The 12,504-nt window shown below is 39.5% G+C and overlaps 2 protein-coding genes across 8 annotated transcripts; both read left to right on the top strand.

Annotated features, from left to right (window-relative positions):
• Positions 1-4,420: 4,420 nt before the first annotated feature.
• LOC133902365 (probable protein phosphatase 2C 67) lies at positions 4,421-6,732 on the top strand. Of its 5 annotated transcripts, none has more exons than XR_009906855.1 (4): positions 4,421-4,457; positions 5,860-5,911; positions 6,061-6,108; positions 6,475-6,732. XR_009906855.1 is itself a non-coding variant. In XM_062343952.1 (4 exons), exons 1-4 carry the CDS (start codon positions 4,747-4,749, stop codon positions 6,580-6,582), a joined length of 249 nt encoding a protein of 82 aa, XP_062199936.1. In that variant the 5' UTR covers positions 4,427-4,746; the 3' UTR covers positions 6,583-6,732. The 5 variants fall into 5 exon arrangements, 1 of the variants encoding a protein (XP_062199936.1); XR_009906857.1 differs by having other exon boundaries at positions 4,422-4,457; positions 5,860-5,949; XR_009906856.1 differs by having other exon boundaries at positions 4,427-4,749.
• A 2,023-nt stretch (positions 6,733-8,755) lies between these two features.
• On the top strand, positions 8,756-11,222 carry LOC133902256 (GDP-fucose transporter 1-like). 3 transcript variants are annotated; one of them, XM_062343870.1, is made up of 2 exons: positions 8,756-8,913; positions 9,941-11,222. In XM_062343870.1, the coding sequence occupies exon 2, from the start codon at positions 9,958-9,960 to the stop codon at positions 10,981-10,983; it is 1,026 nt and encodes a 341-aa protein (XP_062199854.1). In that variant the 5' UTR covers positions 8,756-8,913; positions 9,941-9,957; the 3' UTR covers positions 10,984-11,222. The 3 variants fall into 3 exon arrangements, with proteins under 3 accessions (XP_062199854.1, XP_062199855.1, XP_062199853.1); XM_062343871.1 differs by lacking the exon at positions 8,756-8,913 and adding an exon at positions 8,926-9,134; XM_062343869.1 differs by lacking the exon at positions 8,756-8,913 and adding an exon at positions 8,926-9,236.
• The last annotated feature ends 1,282 nt before the right edge of the window (positions 11,223-12,504 follow it).

The following is a 12,504-nucleotide window of genomic DNA, read 5'->3' as shown; positions in this document are numbered from 1 at the left end:
TTGCCCATCAGCTTTGTTCTAATTGAATCTAGCATTGTTATTAGTGGTTTATCCCTAAATGCAATTATATAGTTATTGAAGACCTCACTGAGGTTATTAACAACTAAGTCAGTTTGCAATTAGTATCAAATGCATGTCTCGTCCAGTCCTTTGTGTGTATGCCATTAAGCCACTTCCATGCACCCTTGTTCTCCTTTTTCAGTGTTGCCATTGCAAAATCAAACTTACTCTTTGTGAAAGCATACACGGCTTGGTCCATCAACTTTTTAAGGTCTCATCCTCTGTACCAGCAATGCAAAAATTATGATAATGTGTCTTTTGCAATACTTTTGCTCGCATCCTGGGAACACCTTATTGATGGCACTAAGGAGGCCCTACGATTAAACCAAAAATCAGAAGTGCAACAAGTACAAAATGTGGAAAAAAAAAAGAAACATTTGGGTGTCCAATTACTTACCTTTTGCCTATGTGACATAATGGTCCAGCCACCAACTTCCTCGCCCTCTCCATCAAGTGCATACTTTAGCTCCATGAGGAACCTTGTCCAATTGTTGAGATCCTCTTTATCGACCACACCAAATGCCAATGGGTACAAGTTGTTGTTGCCATCCCTAGTTGTGGCAGCTAGCACTTGAACTTCATTGGTTACCTTAATAAAACAACCATCAACACCCGCAACATAGAAAAGAGTGTCAAATCGACATCGAATTCAAATCAAAACATGTTTAGTCAAGGGTGTAATAACATCACTAACCTATAAGTGGCCTACAACCATGCTTAAATCCTTCTATTTGAGCATGTAAGACATGAATAGCCCATGAAACCTGGGATTTCTACCAGGTTGTGAATTCTCAATTGTACTCACAATGCATTGACTCCCTGGGTTTGTATTTATCATAGTTTGTTGGTAATCTCTCACCCTTAAGTATTGTTCCTTATGATTGGCAAGAACCTTCTCACCTGCTCTGCTCCTAGCTCTATAAGCCATCATTTGGTTTATGTCAATCCCATAAGTCCACATTGTTGCATCCATCATTGCAGTCACCTTCCAATATGGGTCACTCCTTATGGCATCCGCATACACCTGACTAAGCCAAGTACTGTTGACTCTTGTGCTCTCTCTAGTAATTCCACATATGTGAGGGTCAACCATCTTCCTTATTATCACTGTGTGCTCCCTTGAAATCTTAGATGCATACATGTAAAATGGACAATTCTCAGTTTTCCATGCAACTATTACCCTGTCAGAGTAATTACTCAAGTAATTATAATCTCTATCTAAACTATATGGTAGCTCTTTAGAGCCCTCATGCATTGACACATATCTTGAAAACACATTGACTTGACAAATTGAGGGTGATCCAATATCTTGGACTCATCAAACCATATCCTTTCAATAGTGAGCCTTTTAGGCATGCTCCTATGCCTTTTGGGTGCTTTGCTTGCTTCAGTTCCTTCAGCATAACAGTCATCATCACTCGAGCACAAAGCTTTGCTATCATCACATGGATGGTAGAAATTACATTAAGAACAACACAATCAACATTAGCAGGGGCCTCACTATTTCTAGAATTATCAACCTGCTCCTTGGGCTTGCTAGCACTAGACTGTTGTGTATTAACAATTGACTTCTTTCTCTTGCTTTCCTCTACTGTGCATAGCTCAATAGGATCTTTGTGTGGAAACAAGTCTTCCACATCTGTATCACCCTCGCAATGATCATCTACATCTAAGTATGTTAATACTTCATGTTAGATTCCTCTAAGCTCCAAGAAATATTCTCCCTTCCAATTGGTTCAATAAGACCCACATCATCAACCTCGGAAATGGTTTTGCCCTTCACCTTGTCGGGGGATGTAGAATTGTTATCTTTACAACTATTTTTCATCACATACAAGTTCAAAACCTTGGAACTTTCGTATTCTCTGATCATTGTTGTGACCTGCTCATCATCTTGAATTAACACCATGCTCATTCACCCCCTGCTGTTTTTCTTGCAATAATACATGTACTTTGATGAAGAGTACCAAAGATGATCGATCATGTCTACCAAATTGAAATAGCAAATCATGTCTCTATCCATCTTCATTGGCACAAAAGTTCTACCTTAGCAGCACCACCACAGCACACGTTAAAAGTCCACTGCTCCTCAAATAACCTACATGAAAAATCAATGATAAATGGCAACTAAATTTAAGAATAGGCTGTGCGCATGCCTGATGACTAATTAGGAACGTAAGACCATAGATTACAACAAAAAAATTGGAACAAAAGACCAAATCTTGGATTAATTTGATAATTTCAACCCAAATTGACAAGCCTCATGTACAACCCACATCTAGGGCAGCTACCGGATTCAACTGCAACTAAACTAAAGAGAATGATGCGTACCCACTGCTAGAGCCTGAAACTATATATATATATATATATAGGAAAACTAGTATGTACTCCTGGGTGTATGTACTCCCACCTCTCATATACCACTTTTACACATGAGTTATACTTCTTTATCACTTTAAATATACTTCATTAGTAATTATAAGATACTACAATACAAATCCCACGAAATTTTTTATGAAATTCCATGATTTTTATCTTAATTTGCGTATATACTTCTTTTATGTATAAAAAAGAGTATATAACAAAAATGAAAGGCTAACATTGAATTTTTTTCATACAACTCATATTGGAGTATCTTAGAATTAGTATTAGAGTATACTAAAAATGATAAAAGAGTATAAAGTGTTTGTTTAGGTGGTATATTGCATGTGGGAGTACATACTCCTATGAGTATAGAATAGGTGTCCTATATATATATATATATATATATATATATATATATATATATATATATATATATATATATATATATATATATATATATATATATATATATATATATATATTACCCGATCGCTGCCCCAAAGCCACGGTTTTAGGTCCTGCCTCACAGAGATACAGAAGCACATGTACTAAACAGTGATGGGCCCATTTTTGGCGTAGGGCATAATGGTTGGGCTCATTTTCTGGCCCAATCAGGCCAGCCCAAAGCCCGGAACCGGACCTCAAAGCATCGCTCGGCTCACACCATCTTCCTCTTCTCCGCCAGCGTCCGCCCACGCCGTCGAACCTGCCGCCGGCCAACGAAGCTCGCACGCGGCAAGCCACCACCTCGAAGAGACTCTCCGCTCGTGCTCTTCGTCGTCGTCATCTTCCTCCTCCTGTTCCCCTTTTACTGGTATTGCGTTGGCGTGGAGTGGAGATCCGTCTGGAGTTTGGGGTTGATTGTTTCTGCTGCCGGTAAGGAACCCTAACTCGCTCGGACGGATTCACTTGTTCTAAGTGTTAGCTTTGTTCTTGGGATCTTTCGACTTCTTTGAGCAACCAAATCTTTCCCCTCCTTCTCCACAAGTCAGTAACTGTTCAGCGCGCGCAAAATCAATCGCTTGATCTCAGTTAACGCCCCTGTTCGGAGTTTAGACTCGCCATGGCTCATCAGAAGCGTGAGGCCAGCTCCGCCAGTGAAGATTGGGCATCCAAGCGCCCCAAAGGTGCCGGCACTGCTATTGAAACGGAGCGCAGAGGAGAGGCCGGTGCTTCTCAAGAAACAAATGGTGAAATGAGAGACACCTCCAGAAATGAGCTGGCGGACAAATGTGTTGCGGGTGAGAAGGTTGCGACGAACTCGAAGGCTTCAGGTGAGCAAGAAAAGGTATTGACTCGCGTCGAAGCTGATGCCGCGGAAGACTATGGAGGACGCGTTGGTGGTTCTCCCTGATGCTGGCTTGGAAGCTCCAGGAAACCTGAGGTGATCGTCTTCTTCTGTTTGTATGAAGTACTTGCGTGCAGTGGGTGTAGTTTAACGCTTGTGCCATGGTGCAGATGTGCCTATTTTGCTATATATGACGGGCATGGTGGCCGCTTGGGCGCAGAGTATGCGCAGAAGCATTTGCATCAGAATGTTGTCGCTGCAGGATTACCACGTGAGTTGGTCTGTTTACATTATGTGCTTCTTTCCAATGTTGCCGTTAATCATTATGCTGTTTTTCCTCTGCCTTCAGTTGCTCTTATAGGAGGATTTTCTGATCACTTGTAAAGTTCTTAATGCTTGTAAACACATAACTTTTCACGCTACCTTCCTGTTATGTTTTACACATTTTGCATCTTCTGTGTTGCCTGGTTATTCTACCAGATTGCTTGACACGCTTTAATCTTCACAAATTTATGTGCTGCCTGCCTATTTTGTTTGTTTATCTTGGTTATGCGAGCAATCCATGGTTAAGATTAACGATTTGCCTTTTCTTTCATGATGAAGATATTTTAGTTGTGTTTTATTCATCTGTTTATATGCTTGAAAGAAAAAAAAAAAGAAAGTTTCTGTTGTCTGTTAGTTGCCTAATTTTTATCAATTGTTGCGCAGATGGATGTTAAAGCTGCAAAGAAGGCCATTATTGAAGGTATATCGTACATGAAATTCAATTTACTTCCTTTTGTTGATCTAGACACTACACTTGGATCAGGCTATTAAGCTAGAAGATTCACCTTCTGACGTTTTCGTCATCTTACTTTACAAGTTTATATATATTAAGTCACACATTTTCAGTTTTATCTTCTGTAAAGAAATGGGTTGAGTCTATATCATTTTTTCTTTGAATTGTTTCTCTGGCTGCAGTGATGAGATTATGGTACAAACTTTAAATTGTTTCTCTGGCTGACATTCTGAAATGCACGTGACGTTTCTGAAAAATGGTGATGGTTTTTCTTTATCTTGTATGCTGTATTCCAATTTCAAGGGGGACATGATCTAATAGAAAATATTCTCCTTTTATACTTGTTTTCTCATAAATTAGCATGTTGACTGTCTGCAAATTATATGTTTCTCGTGTGCTTCTTTGATGCTCTTTGCTCTTCAATTATTCTTATTATTATGCCCATCTAATGTTACTACATTGATAATTGGTAAGCTTTTGCTTATGCTTATTTTGTTTGATTTGCTGTAGTCGCAACTTTGTTTATATGTTCTTCTTCAACTGCTTGTCACACAGTTGAGCATTTAGTATATAGCCCTGCTTTACCATTAGAACTTGGACCTAGTATAGTGATTATGGCCATGATAGCAATAATATCTTCCAAGGCTGGTATAATGGCTGACATATTTGGTTTGGTTGAGGAAAACTTTTTGTTGTAGCATAGACCACTAAGATTTAATTGCTTGCTTAGGGAAAAGATGCCTGCAGTTATGCGCCTTATCTTAATAATCTAGATCATGCAGTGATGAAGTGTCAGTTCTGCATGCAAATGTACCCTTCCCTTTGATCTGTGTACTAGAAATGTACTTTGATGTACTGTTGATGCTATCAATTACTGGGAACGATGCTGCTTAAAACTTTTATAGGCTGCGATTATGAACTATCAGTATGTAACGTTTGGGATAAATTGAGTTACTGTTTCCTAAGTGGTGATTTCCCTTTTTTTCATTTGCTGCACCTTTGCAAGAATAATGCACATAAATGGGTTACTTGTTAAGCATGGTAGAGTTGATGTTAATGCAAGGATCCTTTATATAGATTAACATCCATTGGACTTTCACAATTTTCACTTACTGTTCTGGGTATTGTTTCACGTGCAACTCTCAAGACTTCGCATTAGAATAAAATGCCCACATGTTGAACTATGAATGTAGTGTTGGGCTGTGTCCATGCCTGGACAGTGAAGTTAATTTTTAAGATAAATCACACTTTTAGTCTGTGCTGAATGTGTGTTCTTTACCCATGCTCTTAAAAAGCCCATACTGAAATGAAAAACTGCTGCTATTCATCTTTGCCTTAAATGAGCATTTATCATCTTACTGTAATGCAGGTTGCGTTAATTCCAACACCAGACGTCCACTCTTTTAAACATACAAAGAAAGGTTGTTTCATCATTCTTGGGTGTGATGGTTTATGGGGAGTATGTTCATTAACCCTCCCCTATAATTTGTATCTATTAGATTTTTTCTACTGCTTCAGTGAAATGTTTTGTATGGTAAGTCTGACATTTGCGTTATACCTGTGTACTTAGGTATTTGGAGCAGGTGATGCTGTTGAATTTGTTCAGAATCAGTTGAAGGTGCTGCTTCTTTCAGCAATTTGACTTCCAATGCAGTTGTTTCTTTTGCCCACTACTCACTAATAGTTCTCTGCTGTGGTGAAAGTCAAATCATATTTTAATCAGATGACACTGATATGTAATCTATAACTATAATTGCTGAAATCGATGCTTTTAATTTACTTATGGAATTAGATGATTACCCAGCATGCATAACATGTCTTTTAGATTCTGATTAATATTGATTAAATCACTGAATCTGAACCTTAAACATAAATAATGGTTTTGTCTTTTCTTCAGTTACAGTTCATTTGCAACCACAATCAGGCTACAGCCTTCTTTTATCTTGCTTCCTTTTCCAACTTGTTAAGATGGCAACTATTGCAGGAGACCTCTTCAGCCTCGCTTGCTGTGCGCCGCCTCGTGAAGGAAGCTGTTCGTGAACGGCGATGCAAGGATAACTGCGCTGCTGTTTTGATTGTCTTTAAACACTAGAGACCTAGCTTCTCATTTTCACCGAACTGAACTGAGGAAAAGAATTAGCTGACAAAGTCTAATTGAAGCTAAATGAACCAGGAATTCTGTTTGTATTTGTTGTTACTTACTTCTGATGGGCCTATTAATACACAATTGGAAATCCGGCTTCGCAGATTGGACTTCAAAAAATGGAGGTGGTTGATTTGTTTTGGCATGGGTCAGAGATTAACAGGGTCCAAATCAGGTTTAAAGGTGTTTGGGTATCATAGGATTTTCTTCTGCAAAAGGTGGTAGATTCCAGTAGGTCCCTGGTGGATTTCCAGATTTCGTTGGACTAGAAGATGGCAATTAATCCACTGGAAGAATTTTGTTTCGTTTTCAAACTGTGATTTGGATCCGAATGCTCAGGATTTATGTCCATATGCATAGCTTTGACAAGATCGGAACTTCTCTTTTCTTAGGTAAGATGACTTGGCTCTTCACTCAAGGTATGTATGAGTAAGCGCGCCTTGTTTTCTTGGGCTGTAGTCTCAATTCGAATCAGAGTAGAAATTAATCCTCGAATTCTCTGTCCAAATTGAATGACTTGTATGTATGAGACATGCTCGTTAGCGTCAAGTCGATGCTGCGAGATTGTTTTAGTACAAATAGTGTATCGCTATATACTTTGTCATTTTTTGGGAAGATAACTAATTATCGATGCCATTGTGATTTATAAGCTGGTGTTGCGAGTTGTGAATATGGGTTAGTCAACACTAAAACGAGTAACAATACGTCCTTGAATAAATAAGATTGGGAAGAAAACAAAGTTCTTCATACTCAGTCTGCTTATAAATGTGAATGTGGCATGCGTACAGTTCTTTCTCCCAAATTCGTGCCAATAGAACTGACATAAAAAATAATCAATTTTTTTAATAATTTTAGGATATTGTTATAAAATTTATGAAGATGACATATTTTGTGAAGAGATAGATAAGCGTCATTTTCTTCTTGCAAATTAAAGTTTAGCGTACTGTATTTTAGGACAGCATCTATTTAGACGGAGGGGTTGTGGAACCAACATACAGATACTCCAAGCATCAGTATCGTTTCCATCTAATTAAATCCCTCTGTCACCGACACCTCTCTTTAAGTTAGTATAAAAAAATCGGCTCCCGGTCAAGGTTCGAAAATTCATAAAAGACCAATCGAATGTCACAAAAATTGGCCAATTCGGTCTGCACACATAAATTTTAAATTCTATCGATTTTTGAATTTGAATTTAAAAAATTCAAAAAATCACAAAAATTATAAATATACTAGAGACAATTCTAAGATCTTTTGTGAAAAAATTTAAAAATAATATCATTTGTATCATATTTTATGGAGAGGAAGTTTGGAAAAAGAAAAAAGAAAAAACGTGCAGCTCATTTAGTAGCGTTCATATTAAGAAAAATATTAACATACAAACACATATTTTTGTGTGTAGGATTTACCTTAATATGATCTATAAATTAGTTTTACTTCATTTAGATTTTTATTAATTTCTTCATGATTTTTACAAAGTTCACAAGGATAAAGTGAATATGTTAAGAAAAAGCACAATAATTAACTTTGTCATGTCTACCATTATTTTTTTATACAAAACATTGTTTAAGTAAAATAATAAACATTTACTCAATCCCGCATGTTAAAATAACTATTTCAGGATTTTATGTATTTTTAGAAGATAGAGGATCATGTAAGAAGACTAAAAAGATTAGTTTCATGATTTTTGGATTAACAAATAATCAACTATGCATTTAACTAGGTTTAGAAAATAAATTTTTTCACAGAAAATATACAACTTTTAATGAGTATAAATACTTTTATAATGTAGATCATGTTACAAGAAAACCAACAAAATTTGTTTCATTTTATTTGAAGCTCAGATGAATTAGTTATCGCTTTTACAAGATTGCGCTATTTTTTTTTTGAATGTTACTAAAATTCGATAAAACCGAATGGTTTTCGTAAGGAAATCGAGCATTTTTCAACCGCAAACAAAATGCGGAAAATACAATCGGTTTTCAGTATAATTTGATGGTTTTCGGTTAAATTTGACTGGTCACCAAATGATTGATTCGACCGGATTTTACATCGGTCCAACCAGTTTGACCAATTGAATTCAGCTGAATTCTTATCGAATTTCGACCATATTTTCTGATATTCACGAATTTAAGAAAATCACTGACCTCCCATTTTCAGATTTCAAACGAATTTATGAACTTTATCCCGGCCACACATCTCACACACACATCTCGCATTGCACTTCCCACAGACGGAACCCTAGGCGGACGGAAAGCTGCTGCGCCTGCCACGCCTCTCCCTGTACGCCTCTCTTTCTCTCTCTCTCTCTCTCTCCGCTCCGTTCTTCAGATCGTTTCTTGGGATGGGCGCACTGGGTCTCTGATTTGAAGGCGCTTCCTTTTTCCTTTCCTTGCGTTTTCTTGGTTGCGCGCATCCAAGAAATCTCTGCAAATCCGGCGGAAATTTGGGAGTCAAATTTCTTTCTTTGGTTGCACTCAAAGGCCGAAAGGAAATCTTGATAGGTTATTGCCCTCATTGCCTGCGTGATTTGAGCTCCGCTTTTATCCACCGAATAGCTGCCGCTCATTGAAATCTTGGTCGGGTCACTCGGGTGTGCCGCAGAGGTTAGCCGCCGATGGTTTCTTGATTTCTTTGCTGTTGAGTGATTGATGAGAATCGGCAAATTTTTCGTTGAAGTTTGGTGTCTTGAGTGTGCATAGTGTACATGTAGATGTAATGTGTCTACTTCGGTGTTTTATTCTGTAGTTAGGATATCTCCTGTTTGGAGCTTCAGTTTCTGGAGTATGACTTTTTTCAGTAATTAGTGTGTAGACAATTTATTGGATATATGCATGATTGTATTTGTATATACATACATGTGAATGTTATATCTAGACACTAAAAATGCTTATGCTCTGAGGCTGATGGACGAAAATATTCCTTAGTTTAAGTAGTTTTCTCTTAGGAGCAAGTAAAGGATTCAGTGTCATCTGGATGAACCGTAACCGTGCGAAGTAGGCAAGTAGCTGCGTAGAAATATGTTTACTACATCTGTCGATAAATTGTCCAAAATCTGTGGAAGTGGCTTGAGATCTGACATTATTGTGGATTTCGTTAATTCTCCATTTTGTTGATGTGGACATCTGGAAATTCTTTAGTAGTCAGTAATTCAATAAATTGTGGATGTTACTCTGCAGGTATTCTCGTTTTATTTATTTTAGGAGCAAACCAGGTTGCTGAATAGTTGCAGCACCTAGCAATTTCTTAGAATGTGCATTGGTTTGTTTCTGAAATGTTTTGCTAGTGCCTAATGTTAAACCAATTTCAGGTGAACAATCCAGTCTCATGGCAAAGCAGTACTACGCAACGAGCAGCCTTGTGATAGGCTATGCTCTGTGCTCGAGTTTGCTCTCAATCATCAACAAATATGCTGTGACAAAGTTCAGTTACCCAGGCCTTCTAACTGCTCTGCAGTACTTGACATCAGCTGGTGGTGTTTGGATCCTTGGAAAGCTAGGCCTTCTCAACTATGACCCCTTCAACTTGGAGACCGCAAAGAAATTTGCACCGGCTGCTCTTGTGTTTTACCTTGCCATATTCACTAACACAAATCTCCTCTGCCATGCCAATGTCGATACATTTATAGTTTTCAGATCCTTGACCCCGCTTTTGGTCGCTATCGCTGACACAACTTTCCGGAAACAACCATGTCCGTCAAAGCTCACATTCTTATCCCTTGTGGTCATCTTGGGAGGAGCAGTTGGCTATGTGATGACAGATTCAGCATTCAGCCTCACAGCATACTCGTGGGCACTTGCTTATCTGGTGACCATAACAACTGAGATGGTGTACATCAAGCACATTGTGACAAACTTGGGGCTGAACACTTGGGGTTTTGTGCTCTACAATAACCTTCTTTCGTTGATGCTGGCCCCCATCTTCTGGTTTGTCACAGGGGAGCACAAGTCGGTCTTCGCAGCGATTGAATCAAGGGGTGAAGGCTGGTTTCAGCTGGATGCCTTTGTGGCAGTGGCATTGTCATGTGTTTTTGGGCTGCTCATTAGTTTCTTTGGTTTCGCAGCAAGGAAAGCAGTCTCGGCCACAGCATTTACCGTGACGGGGGTTGTGAATAAGTTCCTCACTGTGGCTATCAATGTGATGATCTGGGATAAGCATGCAACTGAGGTCGGTTTGGTTTGCTTGCTCTTCACTATTGTCGGGGGAGTACTCTATCAGCAATCAGTTACGACAAAAGGAAATACTGCAGCACAACGTGGGCCGGTATCTGAGCATAAGGAAGACAACGATAGCAAAGAGTTTGATGAGGAGAAACAAAGCTTAGTTTCATCTTCTAAGCAGTCCAGTGCATGAATTACATGCATGATTATCGTTAGATTCGTAGATATATTCTGTGGTCGGCTCTTACGTGTCTCTACCCTTCCAGCATTAGGGAATACCAGTACAAGTGTTGTCTCTGTTCAAGGAATTTTTTTGTTGTTCATTATATGGCTGATGCCTATTGTAATCTTTCTTAACTTGTAATACACCACTGGTATGGAGGTACCCTACTATAGCTGACAAAAGTGGTTCTTGATCACTGCCTTTTTTTTTGGAGGTTGGTTCTTCATCATTTCTAGCATGGATGCCTTGTGCAGTTTTTCTTCAATAGATACTGTTGGTTACGAAGTCACCAAACCAGGGGAGCCTTCGGCCCAGAGAGAGAAAGAGCTGAAGGTGACGAGACGCAACACATGTTTATGAGGAGATGAGTAAACAATTTTTCTCTGTCCCATCAGTTACAGTGTCAGTCTATTTATAACTCGTATTCAACCACTTCACGCCATAATTTACAGCGTTACTTCTCTAACTGCCACATTCTCGGTATATTCGGGGGTATTTGGTACTATTGAGTACATTTGTACATTTATAATTATACCCCAGACCGCTACACGGGTTTCGACGGACGCACGCCTTCGCCAGAGTCCTCATAAAGCTAGCCGCACACGGGCCCTCAGGGCACCTTCGACTAGCCTCGGCACTGCGTCCTGAGTCACCCTTCGGTCTCCTCCTGAAGTCCCGCCAGAGGCTTCGCTTGCACTAATACTTGGCGTCGCGGGTCGACCTTTGGTCTTCATGCGAAGGCATGCCAGAGGCTTCGCCTGCACTGATACTTGGCGCCGCGGGTCGACCTTTGGTCCCCATGCGAAGGCCCGCCAGATGCTTTGCCTGTGTTCCCTGAAACAAAAACTGTATTATTCGTCATTAAACAACCACTAGTGGACTTCGCCTCAGAATCCGAAGGGGCGCGTAAGATCATTCCCCAACAGTAGCCTCCTATAGGTAAGATTCATCTTCGATGGGCTCAACCTGTAAATCAAGCAGTGTAGCTGAACGCCGCCCCCTTCAGCCCGTCGAAGACCTCTGGGGGCTCATTTTACCTTTTAGCAGATGGCCGTCTCATGTTCATCATCCTTTTTCTTTATTATTATTATTTTTAACTATTTTTTATATATATGCGAGGATATGACCGTTATGGCCCCAAACAACAATCAGTGTCTTCATCTCAAGCCGAATAGTCTTTTACGGCAACGGTTCAATTTCCAATGCACCTCATTTAAACCGCCGTTAACACTCTTTTTCACCGCTATAAAAGCGCTCCACCAGACACTTCAATTTTCACCGATTGAATTTGCTAAAGCTGTAGCTCTCGTACGAAGACCTTCACAATCACACTTCTTTCCGAAGCCCCAAGAGAATGGCTCCGAGAGGCAAGACAAGCTGCCTGAAGACTTATTGGATTGGGAAATCCAAGGTTGATGAAGAAGTCATTGTTGGACTGGTGAAGGAGGGTTTGATAAGCGACGTTTCGAAGGTTAGGCTCCTGAAGGGCCA

The sequence above is a fragment of the Phragmites australis genome, chromosome 20 (assembly GCF_958298935.1).
Source record: "Phragmites australis chromosome 20, lpPhrAust1.1, whole genome shotgun sequence".
NCBI classification, from domain to species: Eukaryota; Viridiplantae; Streptophyta; class Magnoliopsida; order Poales; family Poaceae; genus Phragmites; species Phragmites australis.
The sequence above is the reverse complement of the archived record's forward strand: the minus strand, read 5'-3'. Positions and strand labels throughout refer to the sequence as shown.

What these genes read in the sequence shown, in the direction of transcription:
- LOC133902256 (XM_062343870.1), top strand. Translation starts at nt 9,958, where the DNA reads ATGGCAAAGCAGTACTACGCAACGAGCAGCCTTGTGATAGGCTATGCT.
- LOC133902365 (XM_062343952.1), top strand. An exon ending in GGTGTGATGGTTTATGGGGA is followed by an intron (nt 5,950 to 6,060) that starts GTATGTTCATTA and finishes CTGTGTACTTAG; the next exon opens with GTATTTGGAGCAGGTGATGC. An exon ending in TTGTTCAGAATCAGTTGAAG is followed by an intron (nt 6,109 to 6,474) that starts GTGCTGCTTCTT and finishes CAACTATTGCAG; the next exon opens with GAGACCTCTTCAGCCTCGCT.